The sequence below is a fragment of the Aquarana catesbeiana genome, linkage group LG01, assembly GCF_042186555.1.
Source record: "Aquarana catesbeiana isolate 2022-GZ linkage group LG01, ASM4218655v1, whole genome shotgun sequence".
Taxonomy (NCBI): Eukaryota; Metazoa; Chordata; class Amphibia; order Anura; family Ranidae; genus Aquarana; species Aquarana catesbeiana.
In genome coordinates this window covers 182,830,239-182,853,755 of record NC_133324.1, presented here as the reverse complement: position 1 = coordinate 182,853,755, position 23,517 = coordinate 182,830,239, and the positions used below count along the sequence as shown (strand labels likewise).

Here is a 23,517-nt window from a genome sequence, read left to right as displayed (position 1 = left end):
GCCCTCTAGTATGCTTCTGCGTTGCCATGCAGAAAAGAATGGAAGAAGGACCTGGGTATCACTGATGGTGAAACTTGGGGCCTTAGTTTGTCTTCTACCCCCTTCGTCTCAGTATCAGCCTCCCAAAAACTTTCTCATTTATATTTACTACATAGGGGTTTTAGAACGCCAGTCCAGTTACACAGATTGGGGAATAGGAGCACTCCCTTGTGTCCATAATGTGAGAGAGATCATAGTTATCTTCTTCACATGCTTTGGAAATGCCCCAAGCTTTCCCACTATTGGAATGAGATTTTGGATATGATATCACGAGTATTTATGTTTTAGAGTCCGAGGGACCCCATTGTTTGTTTGTTGGGTGTGCTGGAGGAGGATTCCCTTAACCCGCATGCGCATACTGCGATATTACGTTTATTGTATACCACTCGCAAAAAACTAATTGCTCCTCGGGTACCTACAAGGAGGCAGTGGGTGGAACAAGTAAATAATATGCATATACGTGAAAAGTTGACTTATTGGCATAGGTCAATTGCCACTCGCAAATTTTATTCTATATGGCAACCATGGCTAGATGTCCCAGGCCTAGAACCACACCAGCTGGTAAGGGACAGAATTCTACAGGGATAGGCCTCTATAAAGGCCTTTGTAGGTGATACTGCTCCATGTGTGTTTTCTTTTCTTTTTTGTTGGAGGAGGTCAGGTATGCCCAGAGTTCTGGGTCTTATCTTTATATTTAACAAGATATTTTATGTATGCTTGTTTTTGATATATCTATATTGCCTATATAGATGCAGATCACTTTGATGCAGTATGATACTTATTGTGCAACATTTGTGTATGTTTCTACTCTGTACCATTTTATCATATCTTAATCTGAGAATGTATAATTTTTGATATGTATTTAATGGTTTCTATAATAAACATATTTTTATGACAAAAAAAAGATGCATCTAGAGGATTAACTGTCATCCAATGTGCAGGTACCTGCATAATTTACAAACCAATCTGATGAATTTAAGTTCTTTACTTTTGGCTTTGTGTGTCGATTTGGCTCCCATTGCTGTCAACCACAGCCAGTGGACACACAAAGATCGCTCAGGAACGAACACGCACGAGTTAGTTGTAGATTGCTAGTATTATTCCCCGTTCCCACTCCCCCTTTTTTTTTTTGCTTTTCGTTTTGTATATGACATTTAGAGTTGATATAGATAGCCTACAGTTATTATTGGATTATTGTATATACTGAATACACAGGTCAGTGTTTATAAATATGATTTTTTGGTCATCGGAGGGAGGGGAGCAGTCCCCCCCCGCCTTCTCTTGACCACGTCCCCACTTAGGCCTGTGCTCACTTAAGTGGTAATTTGTATGCGAGCGCTTATATTTTTGTTTTTCTTGATCCCTCTCGGTCTGTAAGAGGGAAGGTGCGAGAGGTTAGTAAATCCCTCGCTGTTAGATTAGGGTTAATAGAACCCTTTTGCTCTTTATCTTTTTGCTTTTCTTGCTTCCTTTTCTTTCTTGTCTTTTTTTTTTTTTTTTTTTTATGTCGCCCGCAGGGAAAATGTTAAACGTTAAAGGGCTTAATGTAGTGCCTGAGAAGCATAGGATGCTCCTTCAGGATTTGAAACAGTCACATTCTGACGTGGCATACATCCAGGAAACCCATTTTAAAGAAGGCAAGGCACCAACCCTAAAGAATAGCCTCCATCCATTTGTATACCACGCTTTTAATAGGACATCCAAGTCCAGGGGGGTATCTATTTTGATATCCAGGCAGAGCCTACGGGATATAAGAGCAGATAAAGAGGGTAGATTTTTGTTTCTTAAGGGCACGATTGGTGGCATTAAAGTAACATTGGCCACGGTTAATGTTCCTAATTGCAATCAAGACCAATTTATCTGTTCTACTATCAATAGGCTCATGAAATTTGCTGAAGGCAAGCTTCTGTTGGGCAGAGATTTCAATCTTGCTCTAGAACCTAAGGTAGATACATCGATAGGTAATTCCTCGGTTACTATGGGCCGTCGCAAATGAGTTTTACAGGCATTACATAATCACCTACTTATTGATGCGTGGAGACTGTTCTACCCTGATGATAAGGATTATACTTTTTATTCCCCTCCACATAAGGTGTACTCTCAAATTGACCTGTTCATTATTCCCCATCGAATGCTATCGTCAGTTAAAGCAGTGGACATAGGGAATATTACATGGTCAGACCATGCCCGGTTACATTGACATGGAACATAACTGAACACCTCTGCTCTAACAGCAGACAGTGGTGACTTAATGAGAGTCTACTAGAGGACAAGTCAGTAATTGAGGATGTAATTGAGGAATAATACACCAGCAGTCGATGCAGGGATAATTTGGGAAGTGCATAAAACAGTAATAAGGGGGGTTCTTATTAAACATGGATCCAGAATTAAAAAGGCCAGAGAAACGGGACTAAAATATTAACGGACATACAGGCCCTAGAGGTTCAACATAAACAGAAACCCGAGATAGCCGTAGAGACTGAACTTGGTAACTTACGCAGACAAGTGACCTCTTTACTCTACTATAGAGCTAAGGCAGCAATGCAGTACGGTCGGAAATACTACTATGAATTAGCTAGAGCCTTGCAGGAACAGCGTACACAAACTTACGGACCTTTCATAGATGACAGAGGGTAGAAAGGCATATACCCCTACTCAGATAGTATCTACTTTTCGGAGGTTTTATCAATCTTTATATAATCTACCTACGGGACTGCAACCACAACAGAACACTGAGGAATATATTTCATCTTCAGGTATTCCTCAGTTGTCAGAACAGACCTGAAAGGAACTGGAGGCCCCCCATCACTCTAGAGCAGGGGTCTCCAAACTTTCTAAACAAAGGGCCAGTTTACTGTCCTTTAGATTTTAGAGGGGCCGGACTCTGACCATCGGCAGTACAATATGTTCCAGCATCAGTGAAAGTAAACAATCCCCCATCATTGGTGTCATTGGGAGGAATTGTGCCCCATCATAGGTGTCATTGGGAGGAATTGTGCCCCATCATTGGTGTCATTGGGAGGAATTTGTCCCTCATCATTGGTGTCATTGGGAGGAATTGTGCCCCATCATTGGTGTCATTGGGAGGAATTGTGCCCCATCATTGGTGTCATTGGGAGGAATTGTGCCCCATCATTGGTGTCATTGGGAGGAATTGTGCCCCATCATTGGTGTCATTGGAAGGAATTGTGCCCCATTATTGGTGTCATTGGGAGGAATTGTGCCCCATCATTGGTGTCATTGGGAGGAATTGTGCCTCATCATTGGTGTCATTGGGCCCCATTGTTGTGTCATTGGGAGGAACTTTGCCTCATCTTTGGTGTCATTGGGAGGAATTGTACACTTCATTGCTGTCAGTGAATAAAATATTGCACCCAGGGGTTGGATAAAAGCAATCAAAGGGCCGCATCTGGCCCCTGGGCCACAGTTTGGAGACCACTGCTCTAGAGGAATTGCAAAAGGCGATTAACACATCCAAACTCGGTAAATCTCCGGGCCCGGATGGATTTACCCATAAATATTATCAGCTATTTTTGCCCCAGCTTGGCAAGCATGAAGACATGAGACGGTACTCCCTAATGAAGCCCTGAAAGCACATATTACTGTCATACCCAAGGAGGATAAGAATCTGTCAGCATGTGGTAGTTACCGTCCTATTTCTCTATTAAAAGTGGACCTGAAGTTATTTACAAAAATTATAGCAACACGTATTCAACCACACCTGACGGATTTAATCCATCTTCACCAGGTCGGCTTTATACCAACTTGTGAGGCCCGAGACAACACCATTAAAGTCTTGAACCTTATCCATCTAGCTGATGCCTCTAATACCCCTTCTGTGTTCCTGGGCATGGACGCCGAAAAGGCGTTCGACCGGGTTAATTGGCCTTTTATGTTCTCGGTCTTACGATATGTGGGGCTAGGGGAAAGGATGATTGGATGGATTTCGAGTGTATACTCGAAACCTATGGCACAAATTAAAGCAAATGGATTTTTATCAGAACCTTTTTCAATTTCAAAAGGAACCTGTCAATGGTGCCCCCTATCACCTCTTGTTTTTGTGCGCTCTGCCTAGAGCCATTTCTCTGTAGGGTTAGGCAAAACCCGGATATTATGGGGATACGAACTGGGGATTCACATTATAAGTTATCCGCATATGCGGATGACCTTTTATTTTCACTTACTAAACCAGGTATATCCCTACCGAACCTTTTAAGAGAACTAGATCAATATGGGTCCCTTTCTAACTTAAAAATTAATATGTTGAAATCAGAGGCAATGGGGGTATCTATGTCCACATCCCAAATCAAAATCCTAAAAGCTAACTTTAGATGGACTGTAACGGCCCTTAAATACTTGGGCACGCTCATTCCACCCAAGTTAAATCAAATATATGCATTGAATTTCCCACCTCTACTTAGTAGAGTACGGACCTTACTTTCTAAATGGCATCAGGGCCTTTACTCTTGGTTCGGTAGATGTAATATAATTAAAATGTCAATCCTGCCCAAATTTGTGTATCTCTTCCAAACATTGCCAATCTACATTCCCCCAGAATTTTTTTAACAGATTAATAACCAGCGTTAATAACCAACTTTATTTGGGCCCATAAAAGACCTAGATTACAACGCCGACTCATGACTATGCCTAAGCAGTATGGGGCAGTATGGGGGGGTGGCGCGGTACCCGATATGCAGAAATATTACCAGGCAGTTCACTCGGGGAGATTAATAGATTGGTGTAGACACGTAAATCTTAAACTGTGGCCAAGGACTGAGCAATTCCAAAGTACGGTCCTGTTGCGTCAGGCAGTTTGGTGCTTTGCAGATCTTAGTCTGGCCCTTAGGAAGCACCCGACCGTGGGCCCTACTTTATGTATCTGCTCTCGAATATGCTCTACTACCTTGTTATCACCTGCCCACTCTCCTCTGTATCCTATTGTGGGGAATTCCCGTTTTCCCCTGGGATTACAAGAGGGTCCATTTAGAACATTGTTAGACACACATTGTTACCAGGCTTCACACTTTACACAAACCACGACTTGACCCTCATTGCCGGTGCTGACTTTGTCAAAGGAACGATTCAGCCTTGACTTTTGGAGTGGTGCACAACTTCAACACTTTCTTAATACCCTTCCGCCCCCGGACAGATTCCAACGAACGTTGACTCCATTAGAAAAACTATGTGAGGACACAGACCCCCTCTCCCACACACTTTCACAAATGTATGCGTTACTGATTGCCCCCCCCCCAGGGGTATACCCCCCCTTTATAAAGAAGTGAGAAATTATATTGGATAGGACCTTCTCCCCGGCACAACAGAAAAGGAATATAAGTCTGGCTTTAAAATCATCTATATGTACTCGGGTTCAGGAAACCAATTTTAAAATCTTGACGAGATGGTATCATACACCTTCAATACTTCATAAATACTCCCCCTCAATTTCTGACAAATGTTGGAGATGTCTGGAAGACAGGGGGACGTTATTTCATATTTTCTGGTCGTGCCGAAGCTGGAATACTTCTGGAAGGCGGTGCATCGTATATCACAGAAATTTACAGATTGCACCCTCCCTGAAGATCCGGCTCTATTCTTATTACACGTTTCTCATAGACCAGAAAAGACATATAATAAACTAATTTTGCGCCATTTTATTAATGCTGCCAGATCATGTATTGCACGGCAGTGGAGAGATTTAAGATGGAAGACTTGATACTCTCGGCCCAAAATCGGCACGAGACATACCTTGAAACTTGGGCTCAGTGGAATATATTCAAATTCTCAGAGGAAGGAAAGGACCTTTTTGTATCTTGAGGCGATCGAAATATAATGTGGGAATGCTATTAGGTGCCTCTACCTTCCCCGTGGGCGGCTATATTTGTTTAGTCTTTTTTTTTTTGTGTGATTATTTAATAGTTCAAGACCGGGTAGACTTTAGGATAACTGGGCGTTCAGATACGGCCATCCATATATTTACATTAATGGTAACTGAAGTGGTATATCTGGTCTGTATAGGTTTGATTTATGAGCACTATATTTAATTACATTTGGATTAACCAACTGCTGTGTGTATATTGGATGATATAAATAAAGAATTTGAATAAAAAAAATGTGTAATTAACCCAGCTGTAAAGGGGATTTCCAACTTCACTACCTACAACCAACATAACTTATGCAGGTACAATTTTAATATTAGTATCCAGTATACCAACTGTGCTGCATGTTTACAAAAAGTTGATGTTTTTTACAACAGCTTCACCTGGACCAGGAGGGCGACAATATCAATGGCATTAAAGTGGTTGTAAACCCTTTAACACCACTTATACCTACAGATAAGCCTACAATAAGGCTTACCTGTAGGTACTGCACGGTTTAGGAGATATTTACCATATACGCTTGCGCCGTTATCGGCGCATGCGCACTGAAGAAAGGGCACGTGGCGTGACCGGCTGCTCCCAGCAACAGCATCGATCTAAGATAAGTATTTTTTTTTTATGGGTTTACAACCACTTTAAGACCATGTCCTTGTGTGGCTGCAAGCAAAAAGCAACATTATTAACCACAGCCACATCATTTCCACAAACAGGTGCCCTCTAAGCAACGTGGATCAGAAATGAGAAATACTTTTACCATCTGCAGTATGCAATTCACTTACTACAATTAACAAAAAAAAAAAAAAATGCTGAAAGCATGAAAATGTGTAATATGTAATATAGTACAGCAAATAAGTAAAACGCATTGATCACAGATTAAAAAAAATGAGCCTTACCATAGTTAAGAGCTTCTGGGGCTGTCCATTTGATAGGGATCTGCTTTAAACCAGAGGATGAATATATTCCATCATCCTCCTGACGAGACATGCCAAAGTCACTGATTTTCAAAGTATTATTTTCACCTACTAGGCAGTTCCGTGCCGCCAGGTCCCTAGGAAACACAAAATGTGTTGGAAAGGAATTTAATTTACTTTCAGATTAACAGGAATGCATTAATAATTCTACTGCTTGTAATATATTTTTCCAGAGATATACAGTGGGAAAGTATTCAGACCCCCTTAAATTTTTCACTCTTTGTTATATTGCAGCCATTTGCTAAACTCATTTAAGTTCGTTTTTTTTTCCTCATTGATGTACACACAGCACCCCACATTGACAGAAAAACACAGAATTGTTGACATTTTTGCAGATTTATTAAAAAAGAAAAACTGAAAATCACATGGTCCCTAAGTATTCAGACCCTTTGCTGTGACACTCATATATTTAACTCAGGTGCTGTCAATTTCTTCTGATCATCCTTGAGATGGGTCTACACCTTCATTTGAGGCCAGCTGTGTTTGATTATACTGATTGGACTTGATTAGGAAAGCCATACACCTGTCTATATAAAACCTTACAGCTCACAGTGCATGTCAGAGCAAGTGAGAATCATGAGGTCAAAGGAACTGCCTGAAGAGCTCAGAGACAGAATTGTGGCAAGGCACAGATCTGGCCAAGGTTACAAAAAAATTTCTGCTGCACTTATGGTTCCTAAGAGCACAGTGGCCTCCATAATCCTTAAATGAAAGACGTTTGGGACGACCAGAACCCTTCCTAGAGCTGGCCGTCTGGCCAAACTGAGCTAACGGGGGAGAAGAGCCTTGGTGAGAGAGGTAAAGAAGAACCCAAAGATCACTGTGACTGAGCTCCAGAGATGCAGTTGGGAGATGGGAGAAAGTTATAGAAAGTCAACCATCACTGCAGCCCTCCACCAATCGGGGATTTATGGCAGAGTGGCCTGACGGAAGCCTCTCCTCAGTGCAAGACACATGAAAGCCTGCATGGAGTTTGCTAAAAAAACACCTGAAGGACTCCAAGATGGTGAGAAATAAGATTCTCTGGTCTGATGAGACCAAGATAGAACTTTTTGGCCTTAATTCTAAGCGGTATGAATGGAGAAAACCAGGCACTGCTCATCACCTGTCCAATACAGTCCCAACAGTGAAGCATGGTGGTGGCAGCATCATGCTGTGGGGGTATTTTTCAGCTGCAGGGACAGGACGACTGTTTGCAATCGAGGGAAAGATGAATGCCCCCAAGTACAGGGATATCCTGGACAAAAACCTTCTCCAGAGTGCTCAGGACCTCAGACTGGGCCGAAGGTTTACCTTCCAACAAGACAATGACCCTAAGCACCGAAGGAGTGGCTTTACAACAACTCCGTGACTGTTCTTGAATGGCCCAGCCAGAGCCCTGACTTAAATCCAATTGAGCATCTCTGGAGAGACCTAAAAATGGCTGTCCACCAACGTTTACCATCCAACCTGACAGAACTGGAGAGGATCTGCAAGGAGGAATGGCAGAGGAACCCCAAATCCAGGTGTGAAAAACTTGTTGCATCTTTCCCAAAAAGACTCATGGCTGTATTAGAGCAAAAGGGTGCTTCTACTAAATAATGACCAAAGTCTGAATACTTAGGACCATGTGATATTTCAGTTTTTCTTTTTTAATAAATCTGCAAAAATGAAAACAATTCTGTGCTTTTCTGTCAATATGGGGTGCTGTGTGTACATTAATGAGGGAAAAAAAATGAACTTAAATGATTTTAGCAAATGGCTGCAATATAACAAAGTGTGAAAAATGTAAGGGGGTACTTAACATCCCCACTGTATATGCTATTTAAAAAAAAAATAAAATGGCACCTTGTCAAAACATTCTTTATTAATAAACATGTTTTGTTCCTTTACCATTTCCTTCAATGATCAATTATTTCAGGCTCATTCACACATCGGATGGCAGCCCTTAACGATATTCCCTTACTTCCTCTGGTGAAATTGTTTTGGTTGAGGGAAAATCTCAACAAATAGTAGTAAAAACATAACAGGAATTTTAATCTGTCCATGTTGTATGTGGAAATATACAAAAAATGTAGGCAAAAAAGTTTTTGGCTGGACATACGCTTTAATCACTTAATCTACTGCAGGTCATTTATCAATGGCAAAGTGGTGGACAGTTACAGTATTTACCCAGTGGATAAAGCACTGTCCTGTGGCCATTGTGCCTGTTAGTTCCTGTGAACCGAGCTGTAATCAGATGGCGCCGTTTACAGGCACAGTGTGCAGAACTGATCCAAACAGGTCTGTACAATGTCATTGCTGCTGAGAGTGTCTGCCCCTTCCACTTACAATGGAAAAATAAGAATCACTTTACTTTACTCTTTCACACCTCCTTTACCCTTTTAATGCTATCTTCCCACTGTGTGTGATTTGTGCATCAAACCCTGTATCTCTTCCTCTCTCTGTGTAAGAGCTGTATCTAGTATACCATTACCAATTTCCATGTTTGGTCCCCCTCAAAGCGACAAAAAACGAGATCACCTTGGGTGGTCAAATTTCCCCCCAAAAAATTACATTTTGGTGGTCTGTGTACTTTTCTGGCTGTTTTTTTTTAAATTTTTTTGCAGAAAGTAAAGCATACATTTTTTTTTTTAAATCTTTTGTCTTCTTTTTTCCTTTAGCCTGCTAAAGAATAACAGTGGTTATCAAATATAACCAAAAGGATGCTCTGTCTCAAAATGATTCAAGATTTGTTTGGATACAGTGATGTGTGACAGTGTTACATAGTTACATAGTTAGTAAGGTTGAATAAAGACACCAGTCCATCCAGTTCAACCTGAGTAAGCAACCACAATTGTCCCCATGCCCGCACACTGCGTCCCATCAAGATGCCCATCCACTATATTATTATTATTTTTTTTTATATATATATTTAAGGTACCCATGTAGCGCCATCAATCTACACAGCCCTCCACCACACCCACACCGGTCCCCACCCCCAAGGGGTCTGCAATCCAAGGTCCCCAACTCACACCTATACACCAGGGCCAATTTTTTTTTTTTTTTTTTGGACAGAAGCCAATAAACCTAACAGCATGTCTTTGAAGTGTGGGAGGAAACCGGAGTACCCGGAGGAAACCCACGCAGGCACAGGGAGAACATGCAAACTCCAGGCAGGTAGTGTCGTGGTTGGGATTCGAACTATTGCTGCAAGGCGAGAGTGCTAACCACTACACCACTGTGCTGCAGTGTTTATGTCAAACTATTACAGCACTGGAAACTAAAAACATTACCTGATATGGAATATGTTTTTTACAGGATGGTACTTAAGAGGTTAAAGAAGGATATTTTTTTTTTCAGGGCCACCTGGCAGTTTCTATTTAAAGTGTACCGTTAGCCGAAACCCTTTTTTCAGATATACAACCCCAATTCTAAAAATGTTGGGACACTGTAAAATACATGCTCCTAGAATTTTTCCACAATTTGTCATTTTACAACCAAAAACGTAAATGTATTTAATTGGGATTTTATGTGATAGACCAACACAAAGTGGCACATAATTGTGAAGTGGGAGGAAAATGATAAATGGTTTTCAAAATTTTTACAAATAAATATCTGTAAAGTGTGGCATGCATTTGTATTCAGCTCCCTTTACTCTGATACCCCTAACCACAGTCTAGTGGAACCAACTGCCTTCAGAAGTCACCTAATTAGTAAATAGAGCCCCCCTGTGTGTAATATAATCTCAGTACAGTATAAATACAGCTGTTCTGTGAAGCCCTCAGAGGTTTGTTAGAGAACCTTAGCGAACAAACAGCATCATGAATGACAAGGAACACACCAGACAGGTCAGGGATAAAGTTGTGGAGAAGTTTAGCTACTTAAGGACCGCCCGCCACAGTTGTACGTCAGTTGTTTGAAGTGGAATACCGTTGTTATGGCAGCAGCTAGCCGCAAGATCACTTTTGGTCTCCACCGCTTACTGGAGCCACTTGTAGCGGCGGAGACGATCAGGTCCTCTCCCCTCACACGCTGGATGCCGAGTGAGGGAAAGATGCCCCCTTGCTCTGCTCCACACCATTGGATGGCGGAAGCGACCTCAAATGTCACTTCCGCCCAATGGTCTTAAAGGGGAAATTACTTTTGCAAAAAAAAAAAAAGACATTTACTTTTTTTTTATTGCACTTTATTGTAAATGTTAGATCTGAGGTCTTTTTGACACCAGATCTCTTTTGTTTCTATTACAAGGGATGTTTACATTCCTTGCAATAGGAATAAAAGTGACCAGAATTTTTTTTTTTAAAGCACACTGTCCCGCCGAGCTCGCACGCAGAAGCAAACGCCTCTTCTAAAGATGATGCACAAGAAAGCCCACCAACAGTTTGCTGAAGACAAGCAGACTAAGGACATGGATTACTGGAACCATGTCCTGTGGTCTGATGAGACCAAGATAAACTTATTTGGTTCAGATGGTGTCAAGCGTGTGTGGCGGCAACCAGGAGAGGAGTAGAAAGACAAGTGTGTCTTGCCTACAGTCAAGTATGGTGGTGGGAGTGTCATGGTCTGAGTGCTGCCAGCACTGGGGAGCTACAGTTCATTGAGGGAACCACGAATGCCAACATGTACTTTGACATACTGAAGCAGAGCATGATCCCCTCCCTTTAGAGACTGGGCCGCAGGACAGTATACCAACATGATAATGACCCCAAACACACCTCCAAGACGACCACTGCCTTGCAAAAAAAGCTGAGGGTAAAGGTGATGGACTGGCCAAGCATGTCTCCAGACCTAAACCCTATTGAGCATCTGTGGGGCATCCTCAAACAGAAGGTGGAGGAGCGCAAGGTCTCTAACATCCACCAGCTCCGTGATGTCATCATGGAGGAGTGGAAGAGGACTCCAGTGGCAACTTGTGAAGCTCTGGTGAACTCCATATTGACACTTTGGGCCCAATTTGGATATTTTCACTTAGGGGTGTACTCACTTTTGTTACCAGCAGTTTAGACATAAATGGCTGTGTGCTGAGTTATTTTGAGGGGACAGCAAATTTACACAGTTATGCAAGCTGTGCACTCACTACTTTACATTGTAGCAAAGTGTCATTTCTTCAGTGTTGTCACATGAAAAGGTAGAATAAAATATTTACAAAAATGTGAGGGGTGTACTCACTTCTATAAGATTATATATATATATATATATATAAACTTTTTTTTTTTTTTGAGGGAGGGGTTGAGATTGTGGATTATATTTTTGTATAACTTTGGTACTGTTTCTATTGATATCCTTTTGAAACCAATAAAACTGTAATTTCAAGGGGTATGAATACTTTTTCAAGGCACTGTATACATAAAATCAGAATGCAATGATTTGCAAATCTCATAAACCCATATCTTATTCGCAATAAAAACACATCAAATGTTTAACCCGTTTGCTGCCTTTTTACACACATTTAAAAATAATTTTGGGCCTGAAGATTGCATAAAACCCCCAAAACATTATATATTTTCTAAAAGCAGATATCCCATAGCAAGGGGTATTGAATTAAAATTCACAGAGGTCTGGTCCTTAAAAGTTTCTTCCAGCAAAAGGTCCGAATCTCATGTTTGTACGATAACGCAGGTCCTTCACATCACAGCCCCCCATCCCTGCAGTTAGGAAATGCACTCAAAATCGCACATGACTGACTTGCAGAGGAACACTGCACTTGAGGAGAAGCACAACAGTGCCATTAATTCTTAGTGGCATCCCCAAACAATGGCACCTGTGGCGCGTTTTCAGGTGCACCAAAACTAATGTTGTTGCAGCAACAGTTTAGTGCAGTGCGATTTTGAAAAAAGGGTCAGGGAGTTCTTTCTCCATGTTTCTCGAGGGTTAATTAAAATTAAAGGGCTGATCTACCAACATCATTTGCACCAAATGCACAGATCTGAACCCTTTCTTACATCAGTGTCCTAAGTCCTCACTTCACATCACATTCCCCTCCCCTTTCACATCAAGATCCCTTTCTTGACGAGTGTCCTCAGATTCTCCTCCACCCCTTTCACAGTAGTGTTCTCGCACTTCCGTGACATCAAACTCCTTTCAACAGTACTGTCCCCATGTTCCTTCACTGCAGAGTACTCTCTTACCGTCCCCCTCCCACATTATTGTCCTCAGCTCACTTCACATTACAGTCCTCACCCCCCCACCACGTTACTTTCCTCAGCCCCTCCCACCTTACAATACTCTCCTCCCACGTTCCTCAGTACCCTTCACATTACTGTCCCCATATATGGGATGGTGAAATGGTACTGTGATTTAAGCACTGGTATACCTATACCCATTTTGAAGTTAGCCACCCGGGTCAGACAATTCCCAGCTACCAGGGCAGTCTTATACTTAAACCTGAGCACTGAAAATGAACACAAGACCAACATTTTAAATTAAATACATTTTTTTTTAATCTTACCTGTATTAAGTTAAACAAAACATTTCACTAACTACTTGCTCCCCCCTAATACTTACCTATACCCCTTGTATCAATCCAGTGTTGTCCTCGCCTGCAGCACTGCTACTCTTTCTTCCTGGTCTCAGAGGGCAGATTGATAGCAATGGGAGCCATTGGCTCTTGCTGCTGTCAATCAATTCCAGTGAAAAGGGAGCAGGGGTGGGGCCAAACCGCAGTGTGTATGTCTATGGACAAATAGTGTGACTCAGGAGTGAGGGCGATATGTCTGCCAACATACCAAGCAGCTTGCTATGGGGGCAGACACAGAAGAGGAGCCGAGCGAGGAGGTGGTTTGGGGGTGCTCTGTGCAAAAACAGGCAAGTATAAACCTCTTTAGAACCACTTTAAAGCACTTTTAAACCGCAAAACAAAATCTGATAGATTGCACTTTACAGATAGTGCATTAGGACTACATAAAATTATAAAAGCACTTTCCATAACACAAAAAGGTGTTTTGTAGTCCACGGAGATAAATGGGGTAAAAGGCAGAGAGCACAGAGGAAGTTATCAGCTCATAGGATTTTTGGCCGAATCAGCAGTTACTTTTATTTTTGCACTTGTCAAACAGATATTATAACACAATTTCAATGGTATATATAGCAGGTCATAAGGGAGCAAATAGGAGAAATATATTGAGTTTGCATACACGTTAAAGCAATGAGGCCAGCATGATACTATGTAAGTATCTTCTGTGTAGCCAGAAGAAAATTGAATCTTTAGGCTCGGTTCACACATGGGCGGCACGACTTGCAGGTCGCCTCAGCGAGGCGACCTGCAAACGACTGCCGGGGCGACTTGCGAGACGACTTCTGCATAGAAGTCTATGCAAGTCGCCCCAAGTCGCCCCCAAAGTAATACAGGAACCTTTTTCTAAGTCGGAGCGACTTGCGTCGCTCCGATTAGAACGGTTCCATAGCACAGAACGGGAGGCGACTTGTCAGGCGACTAGGTCGCCTGACAAGTCGCCCCAGTGTGAACCGAGCCTTACTAAATGGAGAACATTAGCAAAAAGAAGATAATTCAGGCATTCAGAGGGTCCTCAAAATAATATGTACTGCATGAAAAACACAAAAATTGAGTTGGTGGCAGCTACAACTTTAGTGTCCTGCTGTATCACAATTCTAGTAGCAGAACTATTTAGTAACTCTGTAGTGATTTTGCTCAACTGCAAGGTCATATTGACAATTATTAGAATAATAAAATAATGGAGCAAATATGTACATGTCAGGATCCAGCACTACCAAGCAAGTACCTAAGTATAAGCCTTTGAAAAGCAGTCATGAAGAGAACTAAAACTTGAGGTGATCAATCACATACATGCTCAACATATTAATTTCTCTAGAAGCTGAGCACTTTGATATATGCAGTGGCAGACAACGGATAAAAAAAATGCATATTGATTACCTGCACATTAATGGCTCTTTCAAGTATGGTACTGAAGTAAATATTAAAAATGGCACAAAAGTCATCTTAAATAAGCATGAAAGACTAGGCTGAATGTCAGATTTTCTATAACCAGTTCTAGACCAGGTCTTTTCTGGCACCTATTGTCTATATGCAACAATCAGTATTTTTTGCTGCAAAATTACTTAGAACCCAAAAACATTATTTTTTTTTTTTTTTAAAGCAGAGGCCCTAAAGAATAAATTGGTGGTTCTTGCAATATTTTATGTCACACTGTATTTGCGCAGCGTTTTTTCAAATGCAATTTTTTTGGGGAAAAAATACACTTTTTTGAATTTTAATGCAAAAAAAAAAAAAGACAGCCCAATTTGTTTTGTAAATTATAAAAGATGTTACACCGAGTAAATATTATTTTATGATAAGTGGTGATTTTTTTTTTTCACTTTTATTGCTGTCACAAGAAATGTAAACATCCTAGTGGCAGCAATAGGCTACCAAAACACCAAGATCTGAATTTTCAAATGCTTTTGATATTAAAAAAATGGCGCAGTTGACATCTGGGTAAACAAGAAGTGATTTGAGGTCATCGCTTCCGGGCTACCATAGTAGATAGCGAACCCGGTGGGATGGGGGAGCCTGAGCAAGCTATGGAAAGGAGGGGGGGCAGAGGGAGGGGAGAGTCCCTGCCCGCTGCTTGTAAAAGCAATCCAGCATCTAACTAGCCACTGGATTGCTTTTACAAGGGAGTCGACTGCCAGCTTTAAGACATAATCCAGAACAAAATAGGATTTTTGGTTTACCTGTAAAATCCTTTGGTTAGAGTACATCACAGGACACAAAGGAATTAATAGTAATTACTACATAGGAAGTCCAAAAGCAATAAATCTGATGGGGAGGTAACAACCCAACAAAGGTCAACAAGACCAAATCCTGAAACAGAAATAGGGGAACCCCCTATATAAATCCTCTAGCAAGACTCTTTATCTGAAACTGATGTCAGAAAGAGAAAAAAAAAAAATCAACCTGGTAGAACTTTGTAAACATGGAGAATAACAGGTAACAGAAGTTTGATGCTGAATGGCCCATGATGGTGCTCAAATCCAAGGACATTTCCAGACCAGACTGAAGAAAAGCTGGGATCTGCCCCACAAAATATTGTCGAGGATGGAACCTATGAATTTAACATCATATGAAATAAGCCTTCCAAGTACGACGATATACTTTTATGGAGGTTAACACTCTAACCCTGGGAAGGGTAGGAATCGGAGCCTAAAACCTGATCTTCAACAGCCACGCTATCAAAGCCAGTGACTGCAAAGCAGGATGAAATATTAGACCCTGTGACAGGTCCATCTGATCTAGAAGAACCCAAAACTTGGCTGCCATGAGGATTTTAATCTTTGCATACCACATTCTTCCTGGCCAGGCCTGTGCAATCAGGGTTATCAGAAAATACTCCACCTTTATCCAGTCTAACAGAAGAGGTAGGAGTTGAAGAGGAAGCATATATCAGAGAAAACGTATCCCACTGAGCTAACAGTGTATCTACTGCAATAGCCAGAGGATCCCCGGTCCTTGTCCAATTTGCTTTTAAATATGGATGCCGAAAGATCCACATCCAACACCCCCACAGCAGACAAATTTCTGTGAACACACCTGGAAGAAGGGCCAATCCCTTTGAATTTAGCTGTTAATTGCTGAGAAAATCCACCTGCCAATCTTCCACACTGGGAGTGTGGACAGCAGTGATGGCTGGAACATAAAAAAGCACAAGTGGAGAGGCGCCTCTGGGTGCAGTCGTTTTTTAAAAATCAATTTAATAGACAACGTAAGATCAACTCACATGTAGTATAAAAATGAAAAGCATGGTATCAGAAAGTCGAGATGATGTTCCCACATCCTGTGACAAGATCCGTGCTGTGTATGATGACCGGGGATCTTCTGAATGATGTAAAGGCTGGCTCCGGAAGAGCAGCCTCAGTACGAGGCTTGGAACACAGTGGATGGCTGGCAGCAGGGGGACGACGTCATCAAAAATGGACGCGTTTCATGAGCGTGCTCACTTGGATGCTCTGCAAGTCGCGCTCCTTCCTCAGCCGACAAAGTCTGAATTGCATAGAGAGTAGAGGTCGACCGATATATCGGCCGATATTTGGCTTTTTTTACTTAATCGGCATCGGCCGATTGTGCTGATAAAAAAAGCCGATTATACCTTCAGCGGGACTTGCAAATGACTTCTGTAATAGAAGTCAATGCAAGTTTTCTGAAGTGTTCTTCTCTCCTCCTCTGGGCAGCCTGCCAAGTCTGATAAGAAGATACATTGTATCTCTTTCAGGTTCTTTTATCAATAGACTGAACTCTGGAGAAGTTCTCAGTTTAACCATTTAAAGACTAAATCTTTTCTGACACTTATTGCTTACAAGTAAAAAATCCTGTATTTTCTGCTAGAAAATCACTTAGAACCCCCAAACATTATATATATTTTTTCTAGCAGAGACCCTAGGGAATAAAATAGCGGTTGTTGCAATATTTTATGTCACACGGTATTTGCGCAGCGGTCTTTCAAACGCAATTTTTTTTTTAAAAATACACTAATGAAATAAAAAAAAAAAAAAAAGCAGTAAAGTTAGCCCATTTTTTTTTCGTCCAAAAGTTTTGATTACCTGTTTTTGTGTATTTAATATTTAAGATAGTTATTTTTTTTTAATCTAAATTATACGTACAAGTGAACTGATTGGAGGTTTGTTTTGTTTAATAAATGTTTAAATATAAAAAATTTTCTGTATCACTTATCACTTAAGGCTGCTTTCACACTGGAGCGGGCATGCGTTGACGGTAAAACGCTGTTAGTTTTAGCGGCGCTTTACCGTCATTTTAGCGGCGCTATTCGGCAGCTAGCGGGGAGCTTATAACCCAGCTAGCGGCCGAAGAAGGGGTTAAATGCGCCCCTGATGCGTTGCTGCCGAAACGCTTTGCAGGCGCTTCGGCAGCGGTGCGCATTCATTTCAATGGGCAGGAGTGGTGGAGGAGCGGTATACACCGCTCCGAAGATGCCGCTTGCAGGACTTTTTTTTAACATCCTGCCAGCGCATCGCCTCAGTGTGAAAGCACTCGAGCTTTCACATAGACTGCAGGGGAGCCGTTTTACAGGCGCTATTTTTAGCCCAAAAGTGCCTGAAAAACGCCCCAGTGTGAAAGGGGTCTAACTGTTAGATTTTATGCGATGAAGGGAAAAAAAAAAAGAAAATTGGCCTAATATATCGGCCCAAAAAAATCGGCATCATATATCGGCCATCGGCCACCGCGATTTCTAAATATCGGCTTTGGCATCGGCCAGAGAAAAACCCATATCGGTCAACCTCTAATAGAGAGGGATTAAATAAGGAAAGGACACAAGGGCGGAGCTGGATGAGGCAATGAGGGGGAGGTTGGAAGTGATAATGAAATAAGTAGACTAACCAAATTAAGATGTAAATACTATAATATGCAAATAAAAACTATGAATATAGTATGCTGGTCCGGACTGAGTACATATAATACTGCTAGGGGAGCAAAATATGTATATATAGTCTAGATAAACTAATGGACATATATAAAGTAGAAAAATAAAAACTGTTATTATATATGCTGGATATGAAAAATGGAAAGAGGAGGACAAGCTAAACCCACAGAGCACCAATGCGCACGCATGGGAAGTATCCATAAATACAATGAAAATTATATAACATATGTAGGGATATATAAATAAAAAGATAACATTATTAAACATAGACGTACATAAATTGGCAGGCAATACGCATGCTGAAAACGATAAATATATAAGACAAAATGGGTCTACATACAAAACATATATGATATAAATAATTAAGTGGGATAATGTAATATGAGAGAATGTTGATCAAAGTACTCTACTCACTAAAAAATTCAGGGATAAGGACTATCCCCCAGCTCTCATCGACCAAGCATTTCAATATTATTTAAAAGGGAAACCACCAAAACAATTGCGTGAACCACCCAACCACACTGTTCGGTTCACTACCACCTTTCATCATCAATTCAGGAAAATGGAGAAAATCTGGGCTGACCATTGGACCATACTATTACAGGACCCATTCCTAAAACCTTTCATTCCAGATAGACCACGGGTAAGATATCGGAGAGCGCCTAATTTAAAAATGAAAATAGCTCCCAGCAAAATCCAATCCAGACACACTGTCTTGGACAAAGCCCATACTCATTCCACTAATTGGTATGTTCCAGTGCCGCAAACCCTTATGCAAAACGTGCCAATACGTACAACATGGTAAAAAGTCATTCACCACTAAGGGGGTCACCCATACACTGAAGGACTTCTACAACTGCTCCTCAGACTTTGTAGTTTATGGACTTACCTGCCCTTGCGGCCTACTATACGTAGGCCGCACTATACGAGCTCTCAGGACCAGGTTTTGGGAGCATAGGAGGTCAATCGAAAGTGGCATTGACCCATTAAAGGTGGCCCACAGCGTGCCTAAACACTTTACCCAAGCCCACCAACAATCCACGAAAGGGCTTCAAGTTTGGGTGATTGAACACATCCCCAATTCTCTGCCAGCTGCAGAGCGATTCAAAAAACTCTGCGCTAGAGAAACTTACTGGATTTATCATTTAGATGTCCTTTCACCTGGTGGAATGAATGAAGGTATAGAAATTTCCACCATCATATAAACCCACCTTTCATCTTTGTTAGTATACTTCCGCCTATCTCTGTTTCCTTTTTTTTTTTTAATTTCATCTCTTATACATACATGTTTTCATGGTACTAATTTCCATATTAATACATTTGGTATGAGTGTGCGTTTGTATGCATTTTATATGCGTGTAAACGCATATACATATGCGTTTTATTACAACATTTTATCCCAGCATGTTTTTATGGTATTGATTTCCATATTAATACATTTGGTATGTGTGTGCGTTTGTATGCATTTTATATGCCTGTAAACGCATATACATATGCGTTTTATTACAACATTTTATCCCAGCATGTTTTTATGGTATTGATTTCCATATTAATACATTTGGTATGTGTGTGCGTTTGTATGCATTTTATATGTGTGTAAACGCATATACATATGCGTTTTATTACCACATTTTATCCCAGCATGTTTTTATGGTATTGATTTCCATATTAATACATTTGGTATGTGTGTGTGTTTGTATGCATTTTATTACCACATGTTATCCCAGCATATTACGAGCTATTACATTATCCCACTTAATTATTTATATCATATATGTTTTGTATGTAGACCCATTCTGTCTTATATATTTATCATTTTCAGCATGTGTACCGCCTGCCAATTTATGTACGTCTATGTTTAATAATGTTATCTTTTTATTTATATATCCCTACATATGTTATATAATTTTCATTGTATTTATGGATACTTCCCGTGCGTGCGCATTGGTGCTCTGTGGGTTTAGCTTGTCCTCCTCTTTCCATTTTTCATATCCAGCATATATAATAACAGTTTTTATTTTTCTACTTTATATATGTCCATTAGTTTATCTAGACTATATATACATATTTTTCTCCCCTACCAGTATTATATGTACTCAGTCTGGACCAGCATACTATATTCATAGTTTTTATTTGCATATTATAGTATTTACATCTTAATTTGGTTAGTCTACTTATTTCATTATCACTTCCAACCTCCCCCTCATTGCCTTATCCAGCTCCGCCCTTGTGTCCTTTCCTTATTTAATCCCGCTCTATGGTATTCAGACTTTGTCTGCTGAGGAAGGAGTGTGACTTGCAGAGCATCCAAGTGCGCACGCTCATGAAACGCGTCCATTTTTGATGACGTCGTCCCCCTGCTGCCAGCCATCCACTGTGTTCCAAGCCACGTTCTGAGGCCACTCTTCCGGAGCCGGCGTTTACATCATTCGGAATATCCCCAGTCATCATACACAGCATGGATCTCGTCACAGGACGTGGGAACATCATCTCGATTTTCTGATACCATGCTTTTCATTTTTATACTACATGCGAGTTGGTCTTACATTGTCTATTAAATTGATTTTAAAAAACGACTGCACCCAGAGGCGCCTCTCCACTTGTGCTTTTTTTCAGCTCCTTGGAATATGGTTCCTTCCCTTAATTGATGGCAGCCTTTTGTGCTTCCTGTGGGCATTTTTTTTTTTCCCCTCTCACAATACCACTACATAGCTGATTTGCCTGTGTATGCCAGATGGACTATATTGTCAATTGCTAGCAGATTTGTTTTGGGACTTTTATGATCTCTGTGTTGATGCGCCTATACTTGTGTTTATGGCTGGAACATGAAGTTTTGTCCAAAACAAGATAAAGTCTGCTCCTTTCTGAGAAGCATGACTTCTTCTCTTGGATTCTCAACTACTCCAGTACCAGAGTTAACAGGTATTGCCCTGGGGACAAAGGACAGGCTGAAAGGTTAGTCATCTTCCACTGCAAGGGCAGACATTGTTTGTGGGCCAGAAAACAGGGATGTGTAGGTAGGCATCCTTGATGTCAACTGATGCCAGAAAGTCCCCTACTCATCAACTGGGAAGACTCCAGCCTCAATTTTTGAGTTTTCAGGAACCTGAGACCTTTGAGGTATAGGATAGGCCAGACATTTGTTTAGCTTGGGAACTGTGAAAAAGGTTGGAGTACAAGCCTTGAGATATCTCCTCTACGGTCACATGTGCAATGATCCCCCTTAAGGACAATAATCTTTCCAGGCCTGCAAAGAGAACAACTTTTTCATGGATCTGAAGGAACGTGGATCCGAGCGCATAAAGCATGAAGGGGGAAGCAGAGAAATTCAAGCATGTATTTTCTGGATACCATGCCTTGAGATCTATTGAGTGCAAATGAACGCAAAGGTCCCTAGGTGTCACCCAACTCCAGTGAGTGGGGGCATCCTTTCTCTGAGATGAGGATTGGTCTCCAGGACTGGAGGGCTTGGGGTCTCAGTTTTTATGAAAATTGGGATGTGGACTTCCATTTTGGAGCCCGGGGCTGGCTGCTTACAAAAGGAACTCTTCTTGGACCGTGAAGATGCTCATAGCTTTTAATCTGTAACCTTTGCCTTTTTTTTTTTTGAGAGGTAATAGAGTACTCTTTCCAACAATCACCTTCTGGATGTAGGTGTCAAAAGATGGTCCAAATAAAGGCCTGTCCTCATAGGGCAGCATCTAAATGTGCTTCCTGAAGAGACGTTCTGCCAAGTAACATGTAAGCCATAGGATCCTTTTCATGTGGAGATAGTGCCCACTATTGAAAGCAGTAAGCAGACACATACAGAGCAGCTTATGATTCTCATAAAAATCTTCCAGTAGATGCCAAATGGCAGGATCTTCCAGATTATTTGGAATGGAACATCTGCTGTACCCAGACGTTAAGGGCTTGGCACGCTTCTACAGCACCTACTGCAGATTGCAGAACCACTATAACCAGAGAAAATGACACCTTAAAGGTACTTCCAACCTCTAATCTCTGGCATCTTTAAAGATTGGGACATCATCCACCAGGGCCATCAGTGTCTTATTTAAAAAGATTCTGGGAGTCCACACTGACCTTCTCCCCACCTTTTTGCCTGCTAGAAGCCATGGCCTGCTGAGGGATAAAAGGTCTGTAATCTAGCGGGAAACGGCAACTCAGCTCTGGGGAATGTGGGCCTATGCCAAAACACTAAAGTGACAGTGCCCCATAAAATACACCTGCCCCTGTACTTGCTATGCCCCGATGGACAGAATAAACACATATCCTGATGCCATCCTATGCCCCAGAAGACCACACATATAGGGAACACTAAGTGGGGCCTGCCACAAGTCCACAAACACAAAGGCACCTACCAGACCACACTGTAGGTCCTAGTAGGCCCAAACTCCACCCATCCTGGCGGGCACATGCTGCAAGGCCTTCAGGGAATCTACTTCCCTCGTGAAGAATCACTGCCCTGGGCCTGTTGAACATCCTGCCAGAAAGATCACCGAGCATGCTGTACATCAGAGGTTGCGCTGCAGGAGCCAGCACCAAACTAAAGACATTACAGACCATCCCCACTCTTGTATGTGGGGTTCAGGTACAGTCACTCTTGACCTACTGGCCGCAGTGACCGATCCAGATAGGACATACCTCTGCTCGGGTGTAAGGACCCAGCCCAGAGATGTAGAAACAAAGTCCAAAAAAAAGATCTTGCGGGAAACTCAAGAAAACACCCATCACCTTCAGACACTAACAAAAAACGGAGGCTTAGCTGAGCTGGGAGGGGTTATGCCTGGACTAAGAAATATAGTTGCCAATCCCTTATTCTTCCCTGCATATGAGAACCGACAGGCCTATTAATGGTGGCATTTAAAAAGTATTCAATAGGTTTGCTCATATCAACTGGTAGTATAAAAATGGTCCAAAACCATTGGAAACTGCCCCATACTGAAACATTTTGATAAATAAAAACTTTGCTGCCTCTAAGACCCCCACTCCACAGACCATGTTTCTACTCTATATACTGCTCTAAACTTCACAGGCTCGTCAAAGAGCTTAGATTGGGAAAAGAGGGAGCAGGACCTTGAAAATACCGTAGACATAGCAGACTGGAATAAAAATTAGATAATTTAAAAATCACGCTAAAAAGGGTAAAATCCCTAAAACAGCAGCTAGCACACCGTTAGATACAAATAATATAAAATCAACTAAACTCAAACTAATGTGCAGCCCTCAAAAAACAAAACTGATAACAGTTCAAAGTGTGCATCTATAATAGAATGC

The 23,517-nt window shown here is 41.4% G+C and overlaps 1 protein-coding gene across 11 annotated transcripts in view; it reads right to left on the bottom strand.

Annotated features, from left to right (window-relative positions):
* Nucleotides 1-23,517, bottom strand: part of FER (FER tyrosine kinase) — a 460,890-nt gene that overhangs the window by 32,540 nt on the left and 404,833 nt on the right. For all 11 annotated transcript variants that reach the window (XM_073624598.1, XM_073624589.1, XM_073624593.1 and 8 more), the window contains one exon: nucleotides 6,809-6,963. In XM_073624598.1, coding sequence (XP_073480699.1) covers nucleotides 6,809-6,963 — 155 coding nt within the window. The remainder of the gene's footprint in view (nucleotides 1-6,808; nucleotides 6,964-23,517) is intronic.